Genomic DNA, 27,695 nt, shown 5'->3' with positions numbered 1-27,695 from the left:
GACTACCTACCATGTTATGAGTTTTCAGGTGAATGAAAAGAATGGGAGAGGGCAGAGTTAATGCAGCAAAGACCATAAAAACGCGCTTAGTCAATGGAATGACTGCCCAGACCAGAAATCTCCTTGGCGTGGGATGTGGTAGTTGCTTCATCTTCAAACAGGGAATGAGCTGAGTCAGAAGCTAATCCATTGGACCTGTCTTTTCAGATGCTAGTCAGGGACTGAAGGCTAAGGGTGGGATGAATAGGGGATCGGGTCTGTGAGAGCACAGGCTCTTCGGAGCAGTCCTATTCTCAGAGAAAAGTTCATCATTCCGGATCTTTTGAGGTCTGTAGTGAACAGATGCTGTAGGAGCAGATCTGCAGGGCACAAATAGGTCTGCGCTGTTTTCAATGAACGACTCTCCTGGTTGGTTTGATTGTTTTCTGTTGTCAGGAGCCCTGGCACTCCTCCGGACATGTGTTTGGAATTCTCCGGACTCGAATGAATAGCTCCTACAGTGAGCATGCCTATCCTGAAGGGGAAAAAACGACAACTCCATAACACCATGCAGAAGAGTGCAGACAAAAAGAGATCTTGTTTGTCTGTATTATGTGAGACAATAAGGCAGGGGGAGAGAAAGGAAAGTAAGGCAAACGCCTGACAGAGAAGGAAAAGGAGGCTGGAACACACAAGATCAAGAAGGGAGGGGGTGCGGGGAGAAGGCAGAAACAAGGTAACAAAAAGGGACAAAAGCGGCCTTAGAAAAGAACTGTCAGACACAAACCCCTCAAAACAATGGATGGGGGGGAGAGAAGGAGAGAGATGACAGAAGCGGAGCAGCATGGAATCTCGTAAGAAAAAGAAACAAAAATTTCAAATAATGGATTTTCAGCCACCCCTGCTGCTCCTCCCGCGCTGGGTGTCATGGTCTCGCAGAGCTGTGCATAATTTATTATGGTCACTCGCTGCCAGGCTGCTGGAAAGGGCAACAACTCTCTGAAAATACTCCCCACTGCCTGGATGGCTTAATGATCCACCCTTTGTAGACGGGCAGGCTGGGGACTGGCAGGCAGGGCAGAAAGAGCTGGGCTGGACTCTGCAGAAGCGATACTTCCTACTGTGGACAAAAGCGGGGCTTCACTCTCAGACAACCTCCATGGGCTTTTGTGGCCCAGGTTTCCCGGTTCCAAAGGATCAACCACTGCCTGCCTGATGCCGCTTCCTAGGGTCTAAATCCTCCTCGACCGAGCCGTAGGGGTGGCTTCTGATGTAAAAAGTAAAATGATGGATTAAAAAAATAAAATAAAATCAGAAATTGGTCAAGTCACACTCATGGCTAGAAAAAATCGGATTTTTTTTTTCAAGTCTAGATATTTTTTGAACGTTGGGTATTCTCTTTTCAACATCGTTTTCACTTATTATTAGTATGTGTGTGCAGACATGCATGCATGTGTGTCCACATGTGTAGTAAGTAGGATGTGTTAGGATGGTCGCATACTTTGCAAAGAGCAGGTGGCGTGTGGTGGTCCGAAAGAAACTTCCAGGAATCAATTCATTGTTTCCTCTATGGGAACCTCGGATTAACCCATCTCACTGGCCCAAAAGTTCTCTTTGCATTTGGGTGGAGACAATATTTAAAATCAGAGTCTTTCTGTTTGTTTATTTTGTTTTTGGTGGTAGTTTATTTTGTTTTGTTTCAGGACTTCTATAATCTTACATTTTTACAACCTAATAATGTCTCTGATCATTAGATTATTTATAGCCCTTCAAGCATATGCTGAGAAAGGAGAACGTTTGCCCTGAGGCCCATATGCACTTCTTGAGAATTTGGTGGCAGTTTGGACACGTACTGCAAGCCTTTGTTTCTTATTGTTAGTTCTGAAGTAGTGGGTTTGCTGTTGTTCTTGTTAATAACAACCATGATACTGGTCTTTGTAATCAGTAGCAGCATATAGAAAAAAATATTTTATTTTATTTTGCACTATTAGGGATTAAACTTGTGGCTACATTCATGCTGGTCAAGCACTCTGTCTGGCGGCTACATTCCAAGTCTAATTAACAAACTCCGACCATGTTCTTAAGCACAGCAGCACTATTCTGGGGGAGTGAATACATGTATAATGTGTGTACAGCGGGATTGAGAAGATGGCTGTCTGTAAAGTCCCCGTCCTGTATGCATGAGCACTTGAGGACCAGAGTTTGACCCCCACCCACCACATCAAAAGCTGTACTATAATCATTGTAATCCCAGCCCTGTGGAAGCAGAGACAGGAGGATCTCTGGGGCTCTTTGAATAGCCGGTCTAACCTTGTCATTGAGACTGGAGTTCAAGTGGCATGTCCTATGTGAAAGGATAAGGTGGACAGCTCCCGGGATAAAAGCTAAGGCCACCAATCACCTTCTTAACATTTATTCCCAAAGAAAGTCAAGAGCTCAGGCACATGAGCCCAGATAATTCAGGATCTGGGCTTTATGTGATCCTGCAATGCTATCCTTTTACTTTTGCCTAGGACGTTTCCTACATGTAAAGGGAGATTATAGTTTAATTCGATCACAAAGTTGCTAGGAAGAGTAAATGCAGTAGCTCCTGGGTCAAAGCTTAACCAGCAATTAGACTTTGGTAGGTGGAAGCCATTGCACCATTAGAGACATCTGTAAGCCAGAATAGCTCTGCTTCTTTGCCATGGGCATGGGCACACTTGAAAACTCTACCTGTTTTGTCCCCTAGAGGACAGGTTTTGCAGTGTACTTTCTTTCTCTTTTAGACCTTGGTGAAGACCTTGTAGGATAATATGGAGAGGAAATTATAGTTTTACATTTTGATGTCTCTTCTACAAAATGTGTGTGTATGTGTGTGTTTGTGTGCGTGCGTGTACATATGCATATAATATACTACTCTTGCTAAACAAAAAGATGTCCTCTATGAGAAGGAGATTCCCCCCGTCAGGAGATGGGTCTTATGGATTAACACATTTCAGAAGGATTCCAGAAACACTGAAGAAATCACATGAGAACTGGCTGAAGGAGAAATAGGCAACAGAAATAGAAAAAGCAAAAAATAAGTTACTATGGTTATAGGAAAGAAATTAGTTAGAAATGCTGAGTTCCCTCTTTAGGACAGAACAATAGAACCAAACAGTTCTGAAATCAGCCACACTAGTAGACATCCTTGAACCGTATCTTCTCACTGATGACAGCATGAAAATATTTGCATCTGCGTTGATTCACTTACTTGTTCACTCACTGGCTCAGCCAAGTATTCCCTCATCTGTCTGAACAAATACTTTGCTAAACACCTACCACGTGTCAAAATCGGTCTCTTGTAGATTCAGTGGGAAGCAACCTACTGTACCTTCAGTCTGTTTTTAAGGCAAAAGATTCTTCTTCTATTCCATATTAATTCGGGAAGAACTAGGATTGTATGAGAGAAATGCCTACCATAATGTCCAGCACAAACAGAAGCTAGCTGAATAAACTCAAGGTTTCTTCACCATGGAAGCTCTGTATCAGGTAACCTTGAGGATGTATATCACAGGGGCCCTGTTTCCCAACAGCCACTCTTTGCAAAATGTACTTCTCGATTTATTATCTGCTGGAAAGACTGCATTTCACTCTGCCCCATATTTATCATCTTTATAAAGTTACAAATGTGATAGGTTTCATATTTTTAAATTTGTATAGTATTTACATTTTGTTTGTTTTCAGATGGGTCTGCTGTAGTCTGGAGCCTTTTTACACAGCTAAAGCAACCCTGTCTCCCAGCTCCACTGCTACTCTGAAATAATTGGAATTCATGACCAAGTAGTCCTTCCTGCTGTTAATCATCAGAATGTAAGGATGTGGTTTTTTGCATGGTTCCTAACCCGTCTTGTTGTTATAGATCTGTCTGGTGTGATACTCTGGAGCGTGTGGTCATAGAATCATAAGCTAAGATTCACACTCCTTCCCCCATCTCCTGTCTTTATCACCTTAGGCCAACAGTGTTTTTTTTTAATTGACTTTTATAATTTTGTCAGATGCTATGATAATAAGACAGATAAAGAACCTGGCTCAGTTTCTCTAACACACTTTGGCATTAACAACATCTACTTAAGAGTAACATACAAGACCTTTTAGAGTGCTTTTTCTAGTTCTTTCTGGAATATAACAATATATAACTATATATAACACTATATAACTATATATATATATATATATATATATATATATATATATGCTGGTAATTATTAAAATACACATGTAGTTCACTCTGTGATGAATCATCAATTAATGTACCTAAATATAATGTTTCTTAGTACCAGATGATGGCCATAAAAATCAATAATACTTTATATTGAAATGGTGCCACTTTTGCCTAAAAGTTTGTAATTTTTAAAAGAAGCATTCATTTGTGTATCATTAACAAACACTAATAACCGTAATTAAAAATTTCATAGACTACTAGCTTTAGACAACTTATCGCCAGCTACCTAAATGGCTCTTTAAGATCTCCAAGGTCTCCTGGAGTTATCTAGTTACAGGGCACACCCATCTGTGCAAAGAACAGAGAATTAAAGTCAAATAACAAGTTAAACAACATAATATAGCAGAAAGCAAATATTTCATTTTGACTCCTCATAAACAAGAGGATCATTGATCTAAAAACCCATCAACAGGCTTGTACAACAAGGAAAACAAAAGCGAGTAGAGTAAACCTATGTGTGGAAGCCATCAGAATTGGACCTCAGGAGTCCTACCAGACAACCATAGTACACGGGCCTCCTTCATGTTTCTTGTGAAGTTCACCAAAGTTGTTTCATGGGAATCTCCTAGGGTTATCTATCCCCAAACACCAGCCTCAGACTGCATTTAGCAGGTCAACTCACAGGACTAAAATCGTACAGAGGCATGTCAATTAGCACATGATTAAACATCACAGGAAGCAGGTTGTTCAGTATCTCTGACTCTGTCTCTCTGTTTCTGTCTCTCTCTGCCTCTCTGTGTGTCTCTGTTTCTGTGTATGTCTCTATCTCTGTCTCTCTGTCCCTGCCTCCCTGCCTCCCTTCCTCCCTCCCTCCCTCCCTCTCTCCCTCTCTCCTTCTCTCTCTCTCTCTCTCTCTCTCTCTCTCTCTCTCTCTCTCTCTCTCTCTCTCTCTCTCTCTCTCTCGGACCCTCCACTCCAACCTTTTAACTGCTTTATTTTTGAAACAAGAATTCACTATGGATATGAAATAAGCTTCAAGTCATGATACTCCTAGCTCTGCCTCCTTAGTGGAGGGACTATCCATATGTGCTGCCATATATAGCTTCGAATATATCACTTGTAGGAGTTACAGTTGGAGAAAGGGTAGGCAGAAGAAGGAATGGTTTCATTGTCTCCCAGACTAGTGTCAAAAGCAAATGGAGCTCAGCCAGTGAACCCTGGGCTGCATTTCCCAATAGCTCTTACTCTCAGCTCTCTAATCTATTAGATCTCTCAACCAGAGCTTCCAAGTTTCTACTCTCTGGAAAATTTAGGAAAGATTGAGGCTTGTCATTTTTTGGCATTAAAAGAAGTATCTTTATATTGTCCCCTCCACAGATGCTTAATGAGGACCTTATTCAAACAGGGCTTTGGTCATAGCTCCCAGGACAATGTGCTGTGTGAGAAAGAAGGTCTGTTAACCCAGCTGCTGGAGGAAGGATTTATTTCCCAGGGGAGAGGCAAGCACATCTGGGGCAATGCAGTCTTCACTCTCAGTTTTGGACTCTCTTCCTAGTGACAGACATCTGCTCTCTGGCATGGGAGAGAAGAATATTCTGTGGTTAATGTCTTATGGAAAAAATTTGGCAGACTGAAACAGAAACCAGGCCTTGCTTTTCCTTGATTTTTCATTATTTCATAAACATAAAGCTTTATGCAAATTAAGTTTGGACATAGAACAGATCCTGGGGGAAATGTCAAAGTATCCCTCTGGGTTATTTTTTTTTCTGGAGTAATAATCATTTAAGATGCTGAACATTTTAAGATTCACTACTTGTAAACATTTTCCTGCTTGCTTACTTTTTACCATCATGAAAACTTCCCAAGGTAAGTTTTCCTGAGGACAGAATTATTGTAGAGGATGAGTCACAGATAGGACCTGGAAATTACTTTAAGACTCGTGTGTGTGTGTGTGTGTGTGTGTGTGTGTGTTTTCATGTGTGTGTTTTCGTGTGTGTGTGTGTGTGTGTGTGTGTGTGTTTGTGTGTGTGTGTGTTTTCGTGTGTGTGTGTGTGTGTGTGTGTATTTTCGTGTGTGTGTGTGTGTGTGTGTGTGTGTGTGTGTGTTTTATATACATGTGCTTATACCTATACATACAAGCATAGAGGCCAAAGCAGGGCCTTGGGTGTCTTCCTCTATTATAGGTTGTCTTCCCCTCTAAGGAAGATCTCTTCTAATCCTTGGGCTTGCATTTTCTCAATTTGGCAGGAAAACTATAAAGCTTCAGAGCTGGTGTCAGAGGCAGTATGGGATATGCAGCTTGTTGCATGCATGCTGGGATACAAACAATGGTTGGTCCTCATCATTTTAAAGCAAGCACTCTTGACTGCCAAGCCATCTCTCTATGTATGTGTTTGGAAATTTTGCAAAGATCATATGTGAATAGGGGGATGCATGATACTGTGTGGTAGCATGTTGGTGCAGCTGGGAATGGACTTTATCACCTTTGTTCAGCCCTTTGACCTGCCTGGGAAGCTTGACAGTCTTGCCTCCAATTACAATTCCATGGTGGAACTTTCCATTTAAATCTTCTGAAATACTTGTGCAGTTTTTGTCAAGAACTTCTATGGACGGTATTGAAAGCAATAGAGAGTAGAAAACCTACCAGGAAAAGGACAAAACTGTACTGTAACATCTCTGAGGATTAGAAAGGGGAAAACAAGTTTATTGGCAGGGAACCAAAGACTGCATCATCACAGATTCAAGCAAGAACAGAAATCTGGTTCCTAATTCCATTGTCATGTACACTTAATTCTCTTCCATTTTCAGGGAGCACTTGATTGACTGATAACACATATCAGTTCATAAATTAGATGTCACTGGGCCCAGGAATGGTTTTCCACTGGTTTCCCTGTGGATAATTTCAGACAAAAGGTATGACTTCTGGACAGACAGAATAGTAGACAAAAGAGGACAGTTGGAAGTAGTTTTGGTAGTTTACTCATTTGTTTTTTTCTGTTCACACATGGAACTGGATGCTCTTCAGTAACAATGAGAAATACTGGACAATTTACCCAAGAAGAGGCAAATATGAAGGAAACCAAAACTCTGGGCCTTGATAGTTTGAGGGAAAACAGATCAAACATCTCATTGTGGCCAGTTCCATCCTGTACATAAGGGACTGACAAAGATCAATCTTCAGGCTCCCTTCAGCTCCATACAAAATGTCATAGCTGAAGGGAAAAATTATCAACGTACATGAGTAACAACAAAGTAGTTCCTTGTAAGGAGTTATAATAATTTCCAAGGGATTGTGTATGTGTTCACTAGAAGTTAAATCAGAAAAGCTTACTAGAGCTCTAGTTCCTGACATTGCCTGTCTTTGAAAGACACTCACTTCTGTATCATTATGAAAGACATAAATACCAGAAAGGATTATTGGTCCAAATACTGTGTTGAAAATAATTGTAAAAGCATTAAAAAGAACATGAATAATTTTTTTCACAGATCTCCTTAAGGACCATTCTGAACTTTGGCAAGAAGATTCAGTAGAATAAACGTGAAAAGTTCAATGTAATTTGAAAAGAATTTTGAAGGGTTTTTGTTTGTTTGCTGGCTTGTTTTGTTGTTGTTGTTGTTTATTTGTTTGTTTTAAGAAATAATGCTTAGGGAAAGGTGTAAAACTTCCAAAGGTGAAAATTGGACTGTTTTATATAAAGGTGATTATAGTTTAATTAGATATAAAATGTATAAAATATTGTGGGAAATATACTTACATGTATAACTGTAAAACTTATAGACATCTTTAAATTTGAAAGCTAAGACACAGAGTCTTCTTCATGCCCAGGAGAAGGAACTTGAAGGTTCAGGCGTGTGTGTGTGTGTGTGTGTGTGTGTGTGTGTGTGTGTGTGATTTGTTTATTTTATTTATGAGTACACTGTTGTTGTAGTCAGACACACCAGAAGAGGGCATCAGATCTCATTAAAGATGATTGTGAGCCACCATGTGGTTGCTGGGAATTGAACTCATGACCTCTGGAAGAGAAATCAGTGCTTTTAACCTTTGAGCCATCTTTCAAGCCCTTCCTTGTGTTTTTATAAATAAAAAAATGGGAAAGGAGGATTTAGAATGATGAAAGATGTTAAAGTTGGTCTGGTCTTGCAGTTAAGTCATCAGTTACTACCTTTAATGTTGAAACTGGAGTATTTTCTCGCTAGTAGCTGTTCTCATTGCCTTTCGTATACCCTGGCCAGTGTGCCAATTAAAGTATGGACTTTGGTACCCATTGACCTGCTGTGAGAGCTGGAATCCATGTACAAGGGTACACAACCTCCTTTGAAGGTTGCCAGACAAAGTAGAGATTTTTATCACAAGTGCAGTGCAACTTTGACCTTTGAAGCACACTTGACATGAGTAAGACCATGTTCTCAAATTGCTTGAACAGCAATATTGCAGACATTTTCATTTAAAAAATTAGAACCCAAGGCACTTAGGTAAATGGTCAAGGGCTTTATTTTTTCATTTTGAGAACAAGATGGCTAAACAACTGTGGCTTTAGTGAACAACTTTAGTTTTAACGACATTAGTTTGACTTTTCTGTGCATTCATTTGGAGAGTAGTATGTGGCTGTGCTCTTGGAATGAGCTTGGATTCACAATATTCTGACATCAGATTTCCAAGTAGCCTAGATCACAAACATTACAACATCTATCTCATAAATTTATTGTTATTTTTATTGTGTTGGGGATTGAGACCAGGGCATGGTACATGGCATGCAATCATCTCATACCTTAAAGGTTTCATCCTCATACTTCATTTATCAAATCAAATAGAATATTAGAGAATAAGCAGTGTTTGATGATATTAAACAAGAAAGATTCATTTCAGCCCAATATATGCCAACAACCAAATGGTTTTTCCTGTGTTACCTATAATAAATCACCATCTAAAGCTTGTAAGGAAAATCCAGTGTTAACCATTTCAGAAGTTTTAAATAACTTTCATAATACTACACTGCTCTAGGCATTATTCATTTTAGGTCATTGTTCCTCTGGGTATACATTATGCCTCATCACAGGTGCATACCTATAGATATAAATATATTGCATGTACATTTTGGTGCTTCCCCCCAATTTCATCTTCCTACAGAGACTTCGATGTGTCTATTCTATAAAACAGAGAATAAATGTGAAAGAACCAGTTTATGTTGAATAAAAAATGTGAAAGTTTAGTTGTTGGTGGTTTATTTTTATTTACTTATTTTTGCTTTTATGAACAACGTAATGACAACTATTTGCCTTTTTAGCGGATTTTCAAAATCACTGATTAGGCTACTATTTAAAATGTCCATGCTCACAGAACATTAGAACGGTACAGATTTCAGAGATTACGTTTTTCAAACTTTACAGTTTGGAGGTAGATATCTATGCCTCAGGAGGGCAAGTGGCTTGATGGCTAATGGAAAAAATGTGGAGGGAGAATGACTTTACCTCCTTAGTACAGCTGATGAATATAAAAGCTTATATGCCAAGTTTCACCTGGCAGGGAACATGCAAGTTGAATATCAAGGTCAGCTTGGGATTATTTTTATATATGCACATTTCATTAGTAAGATGCCTTAAGAGAGATTATACTTTTATGTGATCATAAATTTAATTAGTTTTGGTCATGTAAATTTATATATATGTAAATATAATGTATATTTAGATTTTATATGTTTATAATTATATTTATTGTATATTTATGCTCACCTGTGTATATTTAACTTATGATAATTATATAAGGGGACACTCAGAGAAAAAACTTCACTTATCAAATATCTGTGAGAAAGCCGAGTTAAATGAGTCAAAACAGGAAAAGAAAATGTGCTATAAAATAGAATTATTTGTTAGATAAAATCCCACATTAGAGCAGTGTTGTGTTTCCTTTCATGCAGGAAGCATTCAGCCTGCTCTGACAGCGCAGACAGCCATGCACTGGGCTCTGAGTAGTATAAAGGCAATCCATTTATAATAGCTCTTAAACCCTCCACTGACCACACAATGAGTACACATTCCCTAACCTGCAAACATGGGAGTATACAGAGGAACTGAGGGATGGTGGGAAAAAAAGTGGGAACCAGAGGGTAAAAAGAGAAAAAATGCTAAAGGTAAATTCAAATACGGCCAGACTGCTTATGTTCTTCTTAAAGAACAGTTATTAAAAAACATTAACTTCTGCCACCAGGAACGGCGAGATCCAGGGACACAGGCCTGGTGAGACTGCACTGCTTTAGCCATGGTGCAGAGAGGTCTGGGCCAAGCACTCACAAAGTGCCCCTTCCCAAGATGTTGGTTCAGAGGAGCAGGAACTCTGCTGTAGAAACTCGGGTTTCACGTGGAGGGCCCGTGTTGCGGACTAAACACGCAGGCCATCTGCCACCTGGGATAGTGGAGATTCCGGGACAAAGGCAAGGTACACGGGAGAGACAGGAACCAATCACTGACAAGACCACTTATAATCACAGACAAAAGGATGGCAAGAGGAAAGCGAAATAACTTACCCAATGGAAACCAAGACAATCTGGCAACACCAGAACCCAGCTCTCCCATCACAGCAAACATCAGAATGCAAAACACTCCAGAAAAAGAAGACTCAGACCCTAAATCATACCTCAAGATGATGATAGAGATCCTTAAACAAGAAAGGGAGGAAAAGCATAAAGAACTAGAAGCTTTTAAAGAGAAAACAAGAAAAACACTCAAAGAAATCAAAGAACTAGAGGAAAACAGAACCAAAGAGATGAACGAATTGAAGAAGGAATTTAAAATGGAAATGGAAACAAAAAAGAAAACAATAAAAGAGACAACCCTGGAGATAGAAAACCTAAAAAAGAAATCAGAAGTCACAGATGCAAGCATCTCCAACAGACTACAATGAATGGAAGAGAGAATCTAAGGGGCCAAAGACAAAATAAAAACCTAGACAAAACAGTCAGAGAAGATGCAAGAATCAAAAGGTCCTAACCCAAATTATGCAGGAGATCAAGGACACAATGAGAAGACCAAACCTAAGGACAATAGGAATAGAAGAGGGCGAAGAATATCAACTAAGAGGCACAGTTAATATCTTCAACAAAATCATAGAAGAAAACTTCCTTACCCTTAAAAATGAGATGACCATGAGCATAAAAAAAGCCTACAGAACTACAAAATAGATTAGACCAGAAAAGAAATTCCTTCTGACACATAATAGTCAAAATGCCAAGTGCCCAAAGCAAGGAAAGAATACTAAAAGCAGTAAGGGAAAAAGGTCATGGAACATATAAAGGCAGACCAATCAGAATCACACCTGACTTCTCAACAGAGACTATGAAAGCTAGAAGATGCTGGACAGACATCATACAGACCCTAAGAGAACAAATGTGTCAGCCCAAGCTGCTATACCAAGCAAAACTCTCAATCACCATAAATGGAGAGACAAAGATATTCCAGGACAAAACTAAATTTTCACCATATCTGACCACAAATCCAGCACTACAACAAATTATAGGTGGAAAACCCAATACAAGGAACCCAATACAAGGATGTAAACTACATCCAGTAAAAACAAAAAAATAACTAAGCAAGAAAACCAAAAAAAAAAAAAAAAAAAAAAAAAAAAAAAAAAAAAAAAAAAAAAAAAAAAACAGATACAGAGGCACAATTCTACCTCTAAAAACAAAAATAGCAGGAAAAAGCGAACACTATTCCTTAATATCTGTTAACATCAATGGACTCAATTCCCCAATAAAAAGACATAGGCTATCAGACTGGATTTATAAAAACAATCCAGCATGTTGCTGCATATATCATCTCAGAGACAAAGACAGACACTATCTCAGAGTAAAAGGTTGGGAAAAAAACTTTCAAGTAAACAACCCCAAAAAGCAAGTGGGAATGGTCATTCTAATATCAAATACAGTAGACTTTTAACTAAAAGTTATCAAAAAAAGATAAGGAAGGACACTTTTACTCATTACAAGGAAAATTTGTCAGGAGGAACACCTAGTCCTTAACATATATGCTCCAAATACTAGATCACCCATATTCATAAAAAAAAAAAAACTCTACTAAAGCTCAGAAAATACATTGCACCCCACACAATAATAGTGGGAGATCTCAACACCCCTCTGTCATCAATGGACAGATCATGGAAACAGAAACTGAACAAGGACACAGTGAAGCAAGCAGAAGTTATGAACCAATTGGAATTAATAGACATCTACAGAACATTTCATCCTAAAACAAAAGAATACACCTTGTTCTCAGCACAACTCCTCACCTTCTCCAAAATTGACCATATAATCAGTCACAAAACAAGCCTTAATAGTTATAAGAAGTTTGAAATACTCCCATGCAACCAATCAGATCAACATGGTCTAAGGCTGGTCTTTAATAACAACAAAGACAACAAAAAGCCGATATACACATGGAATCTAAACAAATCTCCATTAAAAGATAGCATGGTAAAAGAAGAAATAAAGAAAGAAATTAAGGGTTTTCTGGAATTTAATGAAAATGAAAACACAACATTCTCAAAACTATGGGATGCAATAAAAGCAGCACTGAAAAAAAATTTATAGCTCTGAGTGCTTCCAAAAAGAAACTGTCGATAGCATACACTAGCAACTTGATAGCATACTTGAAAGCCCTAGAACAAAAGGTAGCAGATACACCCAAAAGATTAAGTGGCACTAAATAATCAAACTCAGAACAGAAGTTGACCAAATAGTAGAAAGAACCATTCAAAGAATCAAAAAAAACCAAGAGTTAGTCCTTTGAGAAAATTAACAAGATTGATACTCTTAGCCAGACTAACTAGAATGCAAAGAGATAGTATCCAAATTAACAAAATCAGAAAGAAAAGTGGCGACATAACAAATGAAACTGAGGAAATTCAAAAAATCATCAGATCCTACTACAAAAGCCTATACTCACAAAGCTGGAAAATCTGGAAGAAATGCATGAATTCCTAGACAGATAACAGATACTAAAGTTAAACCAGGACCAGGTAAACAAGCTAAATAATCCCATAACACCAAAAGAAAGAGAAACAGTCATCACAAGACTTCCAACCAAAAAAGCCCAGATCTAGATGGGTTCAGTGCAGAATTTTATCAGACATTTATTGATGACCTAATACCAATACTCTCCAAATTATTCCACACAATAGAGTCAGAGGGAACACTACCTAACACATTTTTCAAGGCCACAATAACCCTCTTTCCTAAACCACACAAAACCCTACAAGGAAATAGAACTTCAGACAAATCTCACTTATGAACATTGATGCAAAAATACTCAAGAAAATTTTTGCAAACCAAATCTAAGAACTTATCACAACGATCATTCACCACAATCCAGTAGGCTTCATCCCTGGGATGTGTGCATGGTTTAATATATGGAAATACATCAACATAATCCACCATATAAACAAACTCAAAGAAAAAAACCACTTGGTCATCTCATTAGATGCTGAGAAAGCATTTGACAAACTTCCTTACTCCTTCATGTTAAATGATTTGGAAAGAAAAAGAATCCAAGGCCCATACCTAAACATAATAAAAGCAATATACAGAAAATCAATAGCCAAGATCATACTTAAAGATGAGAAACTTGAAACAATCCCACTAAAATCAGGGACTAGACAAGGCTGCCCACTCTCCCCCTACCTATTCAACTTAATACTGGAAGTCCTGGCTGGAGTAATTAGACAGCAAAAGGAAATCAAAGGGATACAAACTGGAAAGGAAGAAGTAAAACATCACTGTTTGAAGATGATGTGATAGTGTATGTAAGGGAACCCAAAAATTCGACCATAGAACTTCTACAGCGGACAAACAAGTTCAGCAAAGTGGCGGGATATAAAATTAACTCAAGCAAATCAGTAGCCTTCCTCTACTCAAAGGACAAACATGGGGAAAAAGAAATTAGGGAAATGATATCCTACACCATAGTCACAAACAATATTAATTACCTTGTTGTGACTAACTAGGCAAGTGAAGGACCTGTATGATAAAAACTTCAAATCTTTAAAGAAAGATATCAAGGAAGAACTCAGAAAATGGAAAGATTTCCCATGCTCATGGATTGGAAAGATCAACATTGTAAAAATGGCCATCTTATCAAAAGCAATCTACAGATTCAATGCAATTCCCATCAAAATTCCAACACAATTCTTCATAGAGTTGGAAAGAGCAGTGTGCAATTTTATCTGGAATAAAAAAGACCTGGAATAATGAAATCCATCCTAAACAACAAGAAAACATCTATGGGAATCACCATCCCTGACCTCAAGCTATATTACAAGGCAATTGTGTGAAAAACAAATGATACTTGTACAGAGATAGGCATGTGGATCAATGCAAAGAATAGAAGATCCAGACATGAGCACTCACATATATGGTCACTTGGTTTTTGACAAAGGACCTGTAAACATTCAATGGAAAGAGGACAGCCTCTTCAACAAATGGGGTTGGTCCACTTGGTACTCAGCATGCAGAAGAATGAAAATAGATCCTTTCTTAAGTCATTGTACAAAGCTCAAGTGCAAGGGGATTAGAGATCTCCACAATAAACCAGGTACTCTGAAACTATTAGATGAGAAAGTAGGTAAAACCTTAGAACACATAGGCACAGCAGAAAGTTTCCTGAACAGAACACCAATGGCTCCTGCTCTAAAGACAAATATCGACAAATTGAACTTAATGAGATTGTAAAGTTTTGTAAGGCTAAGGACACTGTCAAGAAAACAAAATGGCAGCCAACAGAGTGGAAGAAGATCTTTACCAACCTCACATCTTATAGAGGCCTAAGATCCAAAGTATACAAAGAACTCAAGAAGTTAGACACCAAAGAATCAAACAATTCTATTTAAAAAATGGGGTACAGAGCTAAACAAAAATTTCTCAGTTGAGGAATATTGAATGGCAGTGAAACATCTAAGGAAATGCTTGACATCCTTAGTCATCAGGGAAATGCAAATCAAAACAACCCTGAGATTCTACCTCACACCAGTCAGAATGGCTAAGATCAAAAACTCAGATGACATAAGATGATGACAAGGATGTGAAGAAAGAGGAACACTTCTCCCTGTTGGTGGGGATATAAACTGGTACAACCACTCTGGAAATCTGTCTGGTGGTTCCTCAGAAAATTGGACATAGTACTACCTGAAGATCCAGTTATTCCACTTCCAATGTTCATAGCATCTCTATTTATAATAGCCAGAAGCTGGAAAGAACCCAGATGTCCTTCAGTAGATGAATGGATACAAAAATTGTGGTATATTTACACCATGTAGTACTACTCAGTTATCAGAAACAATGACTTTACGAAATCCTTAAGAAAATAGATGCATTTAGAGAATATCAACCAGAGTGAGGTAACACAGTCACAAAAGAACAGACCTAATATGCAGTCACTGATAATTGGATACTAACCCCAGAAAATTCTGAACACCCCAGAAACAACTTAGAGACTATATGAAATTCATGAAAAATAAAGGCAAAAAAATGAAAAATCATTATGCTTAACCTTTACACACCAAAACGTTGACTATTTTTAGGTTACATCTTGTTTTACATGTACTTTATGCTCATTGTAACTAGTAAGACTTTGAGGCATACTACCAAACCTTTAAAAAAATCAAGTACTGACAAAAATGTATTCATATACTTTTATGCAAAAATGCTTTTAAAATCTGTACAGTTATCTCTGTTTTTTAAAATAAAGTTGTTCAATTAAAAAAATCCCCAAAAAAAACAAGAATTCCACATGACCACAAAATGTTGGGAAATTAAACAATAAATAGTTTTCCTTTAAAATAAAAAAGAAAAAGAATGGAGTGCACCTCTGGGAAGGCAAATGGAGTGGGAGGTGGATGGGAATGGGGTGGGGAATGTATTTATATCTCAAATGTAAATACAGAATATCTAGTACAAAAATGAGAAAAAAAAGAAAATGTCCTTTTCCACATTCAACATTCCTAAAATGTATCTAGCAATCATTAGCACATGTATTTTAATTATACACATTTATTTCTTAATTATATGTGTATATGTGTAAATATGTATGCATGCCTGTATATATGTATGTATATGTGTGTGCATTTATATATGTATGTATTAGTATCAATGATATGTGATGAAATAAGCTTCTGCTGCCTCAAGTCTTTTGATATAATAACTCAATATATACAGAATACTCTGTACATGAGTACAGAAAACTTTGAGATAATTCAGTTTTTCCTATTTTTTATTTCCCATTATATATTTTTATTATTTCCATATACAGACTAGGCCACATACTTTGTTATCTTGTGACCTCATTCAATTCTTCAAATGCTTCAGAGAGAGAAATGTAAGGGAACTGAAAAGAAATCTTTAATAAACTACAATACTATTGTTCCTTCTCCTTCAAAAAGATGAATATTCATATTTCTTAAACCTATGCAAATTTTATTAAGTTGACTTTATTTCCCAATTATTTAACTTATAACACAATAAAAATTTAAAAGAAAATTAGTATGATTGGCTAATAAGAACCGACTTCAGTTTAAGTAGCACCAAGTAGTGAAATAGAAATATGCCCTTTCCTTGGGCCAACAAATCCAAGTTTGAAAATCTTATTGATATCTCTGACTGAAAAATTTTTAGCATTTGGCATTCCCTTTTATCTCAATTCTCTGTAAAAGTTTATGTGACTAAGTAACTCTCTTGAGAGAATACACCTACATGGAATCATAGCTGGGTAAGTTGACATGCATGAGAGGAACAAAGCCAGTTCTGGAAGAAGAAACTCAGTGGGGAATTTGCAACATTTTCAAATAATGGTTATATTTGTGGCAAAATATAAACACCAGACTGCAGTCTTCCTTAAGAAATTAGTAGGCTCCTCTTTTCCAAAGCTGACATTATGCAAGGGGCTCAGCTTTAAAAATGTGGGTTTTGAGGTCTAGCCTGTGAAATAGACAAAAGGGGGTAAACTCAATGGATGAGGGAAGAGTGTGCCCCCTCAGGACCAATCCAAGCCTGTATTGCTGACAATCTAGCACCCTTCAGTGTCTGCATTCTCGTGGAGGGGGTTTGCATGTATATTTGTGGGGCAGTCAGAAGTCAACAATGCCACTGTTTTTTGTTTTGTTTTGTTTTGTTTCAACCCCCTGTCTCACTGAAACTGGAACTCACTAACTAAACTCACAGGCTGACCGGGTAGAATCCTTCAGGGGTCCTCCCATCTCTGCCTCTCCAGCACTGAATACTACAGGTACCCACCACAATGCCAGCTGTTTTATGTGGGTTTTGGGGTTCGCTCAGATATCATTCTTTGAGTGACAAATGGCTTATGGACTCAGCTATTTCCTTAGCACAGAATTCTCTTTAAACATGACACATCCTGGACACACTGTTGGATCATCATATGACGCAGAAATAATGCTGTTTTCCCCTGACTTGATAGCCCTAAATTGGGGATGTGTTTACCAGGCTTAATGGCCTTCAGGTAACCTGTTGTGAAAAGAGCCTGGGTATATGTGAAAAATGCCTGGCCAGCCCCTCCCCTCCTGCTGTTCATAAGAATGATTTCTTCCTGAGTTGCAAATCCATTCCCAAGACATATTAAATATTTACAATGTACTTAAAGAACCCCTCTCTGCATTTGAACGTGAAAATAAAAACTCTTGTTCATTTAAGCATGTAAAAGTTTTCTTCTCCCTGAATAAAGGGCTCTGGGCTTACTTCCTATCAATTCAGTGACTTGAGGAAAACAGGAGTGTGGGACAGTTGGTGCCTCCTCAGAAAGAATCCCAAGTCACAAGTGGATACAGAAGTAAACTTTAAAGTTCTAGGAAACTGATAGTTCTAGGAAGATGCAAAAGTTTTGTATTTAATTCACAATATTTCCTCTGGGCTTAAAGACTAAATGAGATTCAAAACACTTACCTTTTAAGCATTAAGCTTTTTCATCTCCCCTTAACACACCACTTTACATCTTGTTCCATAAAGATGTTGCATTTTTGATATTAACATATTATTTTGCATTTATTCATTAGGGTTTTTTTGAATTTACTTCAACATAGAGCTTCCATTTATTGTATCCGTAAATAAAAATAACATCAAAGTCTTTTTGCAACTCCTTAAATACAGTTAGGGAATAATGATCGTATGCTAAAAACTGTAAAACGCAATTTGTGCTGTGCCCCATTTACTACAAAATCACTAGGAACAATGCATTGTGCACACTGTATTGCCCCAGGGAAACTAGATCGGCCTCAGAAATGAATAAAGAACATTGCTTTGGATATCAGCTAACTCTGCTTCAGCGCTTTTAAAAACTATTTGTTATGATATTCTCTCCTGTCAAGCACATAATATGATTTCCTCAATAAAACCCAACCATTGCCGTAATTCCGGCTTCCCTCATTTTCCACTTTTTAAGCACTAAATATTTAAACACCGCAGACCTGCAAGTCTCCAGCCAGTCATCAGATCCACACAGATCCTCACCTGAGGTACAGGAAGGACCCATACATGGGATCATTATGTCATCCTGACAGCCACAGCGGCAGCTGCTGGGATGCTTACCTGCCCACAAGCCAGGCCCATCCCTCTCTCTCCCATGCCATGTGGACACGATAAATTTAATTCCAGGGCATCTGCTCCAGAAGCCTGTAAGGAAAAATTTTGAGAGAAAAGGCAGAACTTAATTCAGATATTGATACTCTGTCCATCAATTAGAAAGACCACACCTCTTAATTCTAAACAGTCGGATTTCGCCATAGCTGTCTCCTGGTGTCCACTAGATCTGTTAGGGACCACACTCTGTCTTCCCTATACAGCTTCTCCACCTGGAGAAACAATTCTTAGTAATGCTGGATAACTAAGTGATGATGGAAAGGGACATTCAAAGAAAAATGTGATCAGATTCCTAGAATGAATGAGTAGAATTTTAAAAGTTTAAACTAAAAACAAGTTTCATCATATTTTAAAACAGCTTAGTGAAAGAAACACATGCTATTGGTTACCTTATCTGATGTTGGACACTATGAACTCTAATGATTTAAATCACTCATTCCTCTTATCACACACAAGGAGATGTTTTCAAAGTGGAGAGAACAGCTCGGAATACTTGGAGAATCTTCAAATTGTTGGAATGTCCATTTGGAAAACATCTTTACACTTTTTAGGTACTTGGGAGATGACTCAGCGCATAAAATATTGGCTGTACATGCATGAGAACACAAGCTATGTTATATTCACCATGTAATGTAAAATATGGTAAGCCTTGGTGTACCTGCCATGATAATATTGGGAGAGGAACAGAGAGGGGGGATTCTAGGAGTAACTTTCTGGCTAACTTCTCTTCTGCCTTCTGCATGCAAAACTGGCAAGTGTATTCACATGCACAACACATGTACATGCACACACAGTGTCTTTAATATTTAATATAGTAACTCAAGGAATAGAGGACAGATTCACCAAACTTTCTAAGTTTTATATTATGTTACCAACTTCTAGAATTTAACAATAATTAATAAATAGAGGAGAGAGTAGGTTTCAATACTAATATCACACATGTATTACCTCATTGGAAGGCATCTATTTTCAAAAGAAACCTGTTATTTACTAAGCATACCAGACTGTCCTTTAAGCCAAAAGCTGTTTCCTCAATGTTTGTCTACTCTTCTTAATTGTATTTCTCCATTTCCCAAATTTTACGTACAATCTTAACCAATTCATCTCTAGTTATTTCTCAGTTGATTTTTCTCACCCATCTTCCTTCATTAGCGACCTGCTTTTTCTTCTGCATGTCTGTGAAGGTCTATTCAATCATTTTCCATGTTTCCCAACATGGACACATTATGTTGCTTTGCTACCATCATCCAGTTTGGAAATGGTTTCTGTTACTTAACAAGGACAGAATCATGCTGTTTTCTTTCTGTAGCCTTTACAGTGAATATAGATAATGCCCAGCCTACTGTCTGCAAAGGACCGGAGAGGCTTTAGATGAGTCTGGTAACCTTCCTAGTCTGCAGCTGGGCAGAAAGAAACTGCAAGTATTGGGACCTATGGCAAATTGTGCCATATGAGAACCACACACTTCATCTAGATTTTGTATTGCAATTATATATGACAGTGTGCTTTTGCTTTTTCCTAGTTACTTAAGGTATATTTTAGACTTATTTATTTAGCAATTAATAGAAATTCATTGCCATTTTGCATTAGCAGATTTTTGGGAAGCACTTGTAAACATATTTATATTATGTATATGTCATTGCAAACTGACAACCAGCATAGTGGGTAATGATAGCTAAAGATAATTGGGTATGTTGCATATGCAAGGATATTTCACTAAGCCTTTTGTTTTTATCTTACCTCAGCTTGAAAACAACTCCAAAAGCTAAGATATATCACCATGCCCATTGGCAGTTCATAAGCCAAGCATCAAAGATTCAAATTACCCAACTCACAGGAACTTAAATGTAGAGCCTGTAGCTTACCCAGTGATTTAAATCAATGGGTAAATTCAATCAAATATTCAATCATTTGTTCTCTATGTAAAATTCAAATATCATATCTCTTCTTTCATTTGCTGTTCCTAAACATTACCATGGCTATGTGAAATTGTATGTGCATATGTGATATGAAAGTAGAGGCAATGATTATGAGGAAGGGTAAGGGACTAACAAGGTCAGGAAGCTAAGAGAGGAGAGGGAAGGGAGGTATGAGGGGAAACAAGATAAGAGCACTGGATTCAATTGGATTAAATTCCCTTACCAATAAGTACTATGGAAGCTAATATGCATCAATCAAAAGCCATTTAGAGCACCCTCTGGTGATAGTGTCACCAACAAGGCAGTCTTTGAGAGCATGTCTAGTGCATCAAAGAGTTTGTGGAGACAGAGTCAGAGCTTAAACTTTTCACCACAGTTTGGTGTTATCCCATCCCTTGATTCTGTTTCCATTCATAACTCAGTGTGTACAAACACAGCTTGCTAGTCATGAGTGAGAGGTTATGTGGCAGACACACATGGCAACACTAAGGGACAGAAGACACTTGCTACCCAGCTGGGACTGCCGGACTGAGTTAAGAAAACATAAAATTTCAGCATCCTTGTGGCTTCTAAACAGCTGCTTGAAACAAAATTCTTGAAACCTATGAAATAGAGTCTTATCCAGGCATAGTAATTTAAATTTCTCAAATAGTACACACCTGTATGTACCTATTGCCCAAAGGTACCTGAGATGGGCATTGTATGAGTATCAAGGTCTTAGAAATCAGGACAAGGCTGTTCTGGATAATACTGAGGGTTTGGGAATATTGATTTTGCTCCTGAATTCTCCTGTCACAGGGTTCACAGGAACTTCCAGGTGGCTACCTTCTATTTCCAAGTAGCCACAACTACTCAAAATAGCCTTGGTTGCTGAATTAGCATGAGATGTTAAATTAACTAAACTGGACTAACATTCTGACTCTTAATAGTCACAAAGATTTTAGTTATTGAGTCCAGAATGCATCTGTCTCACCAAATAAGGACTAAAAAAAAAGGTAAAAAAAAAAAAGTAGAAGCAGGCAAAGGAATATTCATTGCTCTAGGAACAGCTAAAGCCAGATTAGAAATATCTTGGGGATGCTTTCCCTTAACAAGCTTTGGTCATGAACCTACTAGAATTATTCAGCCAAATAGATGCAATAGAAAGCTGCCTCTGTAAATCTGGACTTCTCTATTCATGGGGTAATGCATCTCTCAGATCTCAGCAGGGAAGTGCATGCATGTGTGTTTGCATGTGATTGCACATGCACAGGTGCAAACACAATGGGCACTGGCTAACTCAGAAACTCTTTACTAGTCTGAATGGAGAGGCTATGTGGCAGTGGTGTGCTCAGTCACAAATGGGACATCTGTAGCATAGTCTAGTGGGTCCCAGGTTCAGTAGGAGACCTTGTCTCAAAAGATGAAGAACAATTGAAAAGAACTCTCTGGGTCCTCCTATGGCCTCTGCATATACACATGTACAAAACCACTTAAATACCTTCACACACACACACACACACACACACACACACACACACACACAAACACACACACACAAATTAGAACCTAAAAATGCTATTGAAATTCTGGGCCAATGAAGTGATAAACTTGGCTGATAGCGTGTGGATACATCACCCACATCTAGCCTGTCTACTTTCTCACGTTTGATGGTTTTACTCATCTTCCAGTCAAACAGTCTTCTAGCCCTGGCTCATATTGCTGGCAGCATATTTTTTGTGTCAGCTCTCATAGTCATCCTCTATAAGAGACCTAGGGCTAGTCACAGCTTACACAGCTCATACAAGCAGGAACTCCAAGGGACCAGATCTGTGTCTTATCAAGGAGCTCTGGACTTCCCTTCCAGCTCTGGGTTTATATAAAGAATCACACTGCAGGCCATGGGGCATATGATTGCCCAGAGTGGTATAGCACACAGTCAGTGGTACTGTAGGATGCTAACTACTAGAAGAGACTAGAGACAAGAAGGATCAGCCCTTCCCTTCCTCCTCTATTGCTTCTGGGTTAAGATGATCTTGTGGCACTCTCCCTGAACACTGTACCTAAGCAGTCTGCTCTGTCTCTCCTGGGAAGCCTCCGCAGGCTCTCTAGTGTATCATCCTGTGTTCCTTTTGCCTCTTACCCTGACTCATCTTTTTCCCACTTTTCCTGCTTAGGGATTGTGCCCTTCAGTAAAGGCCCTTTTTTCATTAAATATGAGTCATCTCTATTTTCTAGGCTAATAGACATTAAGAAGGAAATGGATTACAATTCTGTAAAAATGAATTCAAGTTATTCCTAAGATCTAATACCGGCAGCCTGCAGTAATGGCCCAATTTGCTGAGTATCTGATTACATACTTAAGATGTGAGCATATTCATGGGGCTGACATTATTCCTGTGTACCTCTTTTTGACTGCCCAGGAAATTTACATATAGTTCAAGCTTGTAATTTATAAATAAATACTCTTTCATACTAAATTTTGTCCTAAATGAACCTATCACTATCTTGAAAAAGTAAGAGACTCTATGAGGAAATCACAAGCTATGATAAATGAACACATATGTTTACCTAAAGTTTCACCATGCTATAGAAACCCTTGTGAAACTGCTTTTTTTCCTGGTGTTTAAAAAACCATGGCAACTCAAACAAAATTGACAAGAATAAGGTAACAGAAAGCATTTTGAAAGTAAGTTCACTAAGGTTAGAATTTAAAAAGATTGGTTGGTTTAGGTTTTGTTTTATTTACAAGAAAAAACAAATCATCTAGCAAACAAAAATAATAAATTAAGCAGTCTGGGCACACAATCTCCTTGAGATGGTTACAATTAGTTCAACATAATACATTATTTAAATGTACCTAATGCTGTGACACAACTTTTCTGGGAGCATGGAGAAATATATCTGTCTCTAGGCTCATTTTTAAAGCTATTTGTGTGCTCTGTAAATAGTAACATAGTATATTACGATCCTGTGAAACAAGGAGAAGCAATGTCATCCTTATATTGGTTATTTTTTTCCCCAATGCTGTGACCAAATACCTAAATAGAAGCACCTTAAGGAAACAAAAGTTTTTTTTTTAAAACTTTATTTTAAAAAACAAAGATAAAAGAAAAAAATTTAAATATTTTTGCATAAATGTATACAAATACAATTGTGTCAGTGCTTGGCTTTTTTTTTTTTTTTAAGGTTTGATACTCTGCATTAAGGTCTTACTAGTTACAATGAGCAAAAAGTAAATGTAAAACAAGGTGTAACCCAGAATTAGTCAACATTTTCTTGGTGTGTAAGGATTGAGCATGACGTTTTTTTTGTTTGTTTGTTTGTTTTGTTTTGTTTTGTTTTTTTCTTGAACTTCATACAGTCTGTGAATTCTTTCTGGGGCAGTCTGAGCTGGGGTTAGCATCCCAATATCAGTGACTGCATATTATGTCTGTTCTTTTGTGACTGGGTTATCTCACTCAGGATGATATTCTCTAGATGCAACCATTTTTTTTTTTAAGAATTTGGTTAAGTCATTGTTTCTGAGTAGTACTCCATTGTGTAAATGTACCAAAATTTTTGTATCCATCCATCTACTGAAGGACATCTGGGTTCTTTCCAGCTTCTGGCTATTACAAATAGGGCTGCTATTAACATTGTGGTGCATGTATCTTTATTGTATATTGGAGTGTCTCTGGGGTATATGCCCAGAAGTGGAATAGCTGGATCTTCAGGTAGTACTGTGTCCAATTTTCTGAGGAATCGCCAGACTGATTTCCAGAGTAGTTGTATCAGTTTACAACCCCACCAACAGTAGAGAAGTATTCCTTTCTCCACAATCTCACCAGCATCTGCTGTCATCTGAGTTTTGGATCTTGGCCAATCTGACTGGTGTGAGATGGAATCTCAGGGTTGTTTTGATTTGCATTTCCCTGATGGCTAAGGATGTCAAGCACTTCCTTAGATGTTTCTCAGCCATTCGATATTCCTCAATTCAGAACGTTTTGTTTAGCTCTGTATCCCATTTTTTAATAGGGTTGTTTGATTCTCTGGTGTCTACCTTTTTGAGTTCTTTGTATACCTTGGATATTAGGCCTCTATATGATATGGAGTTGGTAAAGATCTTTTCCCATTCTGTTGGCTGGCATTTTTTTTCATGACAATGTCCTTTCCCTTACAGAAACTTTGCAATCTCATTAAGTATTTGTTAATCTTTGACCTTAGAGCTTGAGCCATTGGTGTTTTGTTCAGAAAATTTTCTCATGTGACTAAGTGTTCTAAGGTTTTCTCTACTTTCTCATCTAATAGTTTCAGTGTATCTGGTTTAATGTGTGGATATTTTATCCACTTACACTTGAGCTTTGTACAAGGAGATAAGAAAGGGTCTATTTTCATTCTTTTGCATGCTGAGTGCCAGTTGGACCAGCACTATTTGTTGAATAGGCTACTACCTAACTCATTTTTTGAGGCTACAATAACCCTTGTTTCCTAAACCACACAAAAACCCTACAAGGAAAGAGAACTTCAGACCAATCTCACTTATGAACATTGATGCAAAAATACTCAACAAAGTCTTTACAAACAGAATCCAAGAACACATCAAAAAGATCATTCACCATGAACAAGTAGGCTTCATCCCTGGGATGCAGGGATGGTTTAATATAAGGAAACCCATCAATGTAATCCACCATATAAACAAACTCAAAGAACAATATCACATGATCATCTTACTAGATGCTGAGAAAGCATTTGACAAAATTCAAACCCCTTCATGTTAAAAGTTCTGGAAAGAACAGGAATCCAAGGTCCATACCTAAACATAATAAAAACAATATACAGCAAACCAACAGCCAACATCAAAATTAATGGTGAGAAACTTGAAGCAATCCCACTAAAATCAGGGACTTGACAAGGCTGCCCACTCTCCCCCTACCTATTCAACATAGTACTGGAAGTCCTGGCTGGAGCAATTAGACAGCAAAAGGAGATCAAGGGGATACAAATTGAAAAGGAAGAAGTAGAAACAAAAGTTTCTTAAGGCTTGTGGGCTAGGTGATGAAGCCACCTTGGTATAGAAGGTTTCGTGGTAGGATGAGCTCTATGGTAGCAGGAAGTTGCTTTTTCACTTCTCCACGGACGAGTGAGAGGTGTGGTATTGGTGCTGGGACTCATTTGGCTTTCATCTCTTCCCCTTTTATTCACTCTTGAGTGTCACCAACAGAGTGCTATCTCAGATAATCACGTTTGCAAATATCCTCACAGACATGTGTATGACTGTGCCTTTCCCAGGACCCATGGCATTCCCTTACCCAACTAGTGGACTTGATTACCCCCCACTCCTTGTACAAAGTTAATCACAGAGTGAATCATTCTTTACTACTGATTTCCTCTAACTGCAGCTTATTTGTTGAGGTAGACATGTCTTTTGTGTTGGCACAGGTGGTGGGTGAGTGGAAGGGTGATGATAAATGTCCTCAACTCCAATTAAAAATCGAACCCACTGAAAGGAGAAACCTCATGAAAATATACACATGCAACATCTAGCTGCTTTCCAGCCCCAAAAGTGTCAGCACTGTAGTATGGTGCGTGGTTTCTAGTAGAACTCAGAAAAAATTGTCCATGTTAGATATTATCCTAACTAGATGGAAAACATTTTTAATTTATATTAATGTAAATTTTTCTTCCATATCTGTATCTATCTACCTACACACAAACATGTGTGTATGTGTGTGTGTGTGTGTGTGTGTTTTGAACAATAGGTTTATAAAAACAAAAGCAATAATTAGTTTATTTTCTTTTTAATACAGTTATTTTTATGTGTATATGAGAAGTAATGAATATACCACAGTGTGTACAGATCAAATGATAACTTAAGAGAAAGTCAGTTCTCTCCTTGCACTACGACTGTCACTGGGAATAAACTCAGGTCATCAGGATTGGTGGCAATCACCTTCACTTGTGGAACCAGTTCACAAACCCAAAACTACTGATAATAAATAAGGAAAGAAAGAAATAAAGAAAGAAAGAAGAAAAGAGAAAGAAAGAAAGAAAGAAAGAAAGAAAGAAAGAAAGAAAGAAAAAAGAAAGAAAGAGAAAGAAAAAGAAATAAAAAAAGAAAGAGACAAAGAAGAAATGAATTTGAGAGGGAAGTCTAACAAGGGGATCAGGGAACATCCTCAGTTGAGTTATGTTGGATGTAGTCAAAATACATCTCATGAATGTGTAAAATAATCAAAGAATAAGTCAAATATTGTCCTTGAAATGTTTTGGGGTTTGTACAAAGTGAGGTGTGAGGGAATTCTTTTGGCTGCTGATTCCCTACCTCTACAAGGATGCAAAGGCCCAAGAGCCTTCTCCTCATGCTCTAAGTTAGCCTCAGTCTAAGTTTACAAGAAGCACGCTGGTTTCATTGACAGTGTGTCTGGTTTTGTGATATGTGTATAACTCCTCCATGGAGATATGGAGATTGTTCTGACTGAGTAGAAAGCAGACTCTTTTCTCTTGTCTTTGTTATATAGTACTTAGGAAACCATAATAAATACGAGAGAAATTAAAAGATAATACAAAATGTAAAACGTTTACAATTACTAAAATACTTATAATTGCAGCTGCTTGACTTTTGTAAGTAAACTCTTCCACTTAAAAATTAATGTCCATTACTGAAGGAAATATATTTGAAGTATTTTATTGTTACAGAAAAGCAGAGAAGCAACATGATAAAGCCATTTATCATAGTCAGCTTAAAATTGGCAACGCTCATGCCAAGCATGGGCTCTGTGAAAGATTTCATGGTCAATTAGGTAAATATGTGTATAAAGCAGACCCAGCACAGAAGATCACAAAGCCAATTACAGATCATGTTTAATTTCACCACCCTAAATCCCAGATGTAATTTTTCCCTTCACAGTTTAAAAAATATCCAAGTAAAATGCACAATCAACCATCTTTGCACACCATAGAGTACATCATGGTATTTTGTAATGGCTGGTTCAGTCAAGTCTTGCTAGGCTCAGTCTT

General features: G+C 37.8%; 1 protein-coding gene across 1 annotated transcript in view; it reads right to left on the bottom strand.

Moving 5' to 3' along the window:
- Positions 1-27,695, bottom strand: part of DPYD (dihydropyrimidine dehydrogenase) — an 878,881-nt gene that overhangs the window by 276,500 nt on the left and 574,686 nt on the right. The window contains exon 16 of the mRNA XM_080916202.1: positions 18,748-18,831. Within this exon, the coding sequence (XP_080772328.1) occupies positions 18,748-18,831 (84 nt within the window). The remainder of the gene's footprint in view (positions 1-18,747; positions 18,832-27,695) is intronic.

This window comes from Micromys minutus, assembly GCF_963924665.1.
Source record: "Micromys minutus genome assembly, chromosome: 4".
NCBI lineage: Eukaryota > Metazoa > Chordata > Mammalia > Rodentia > Muridae > Micromys > Micromys minutus.
The sequence above is the reverse complement of the archived record's forward strand: the minus strand, read 5'-3'. Positions and strand labels throughout refer to the sequence as shown.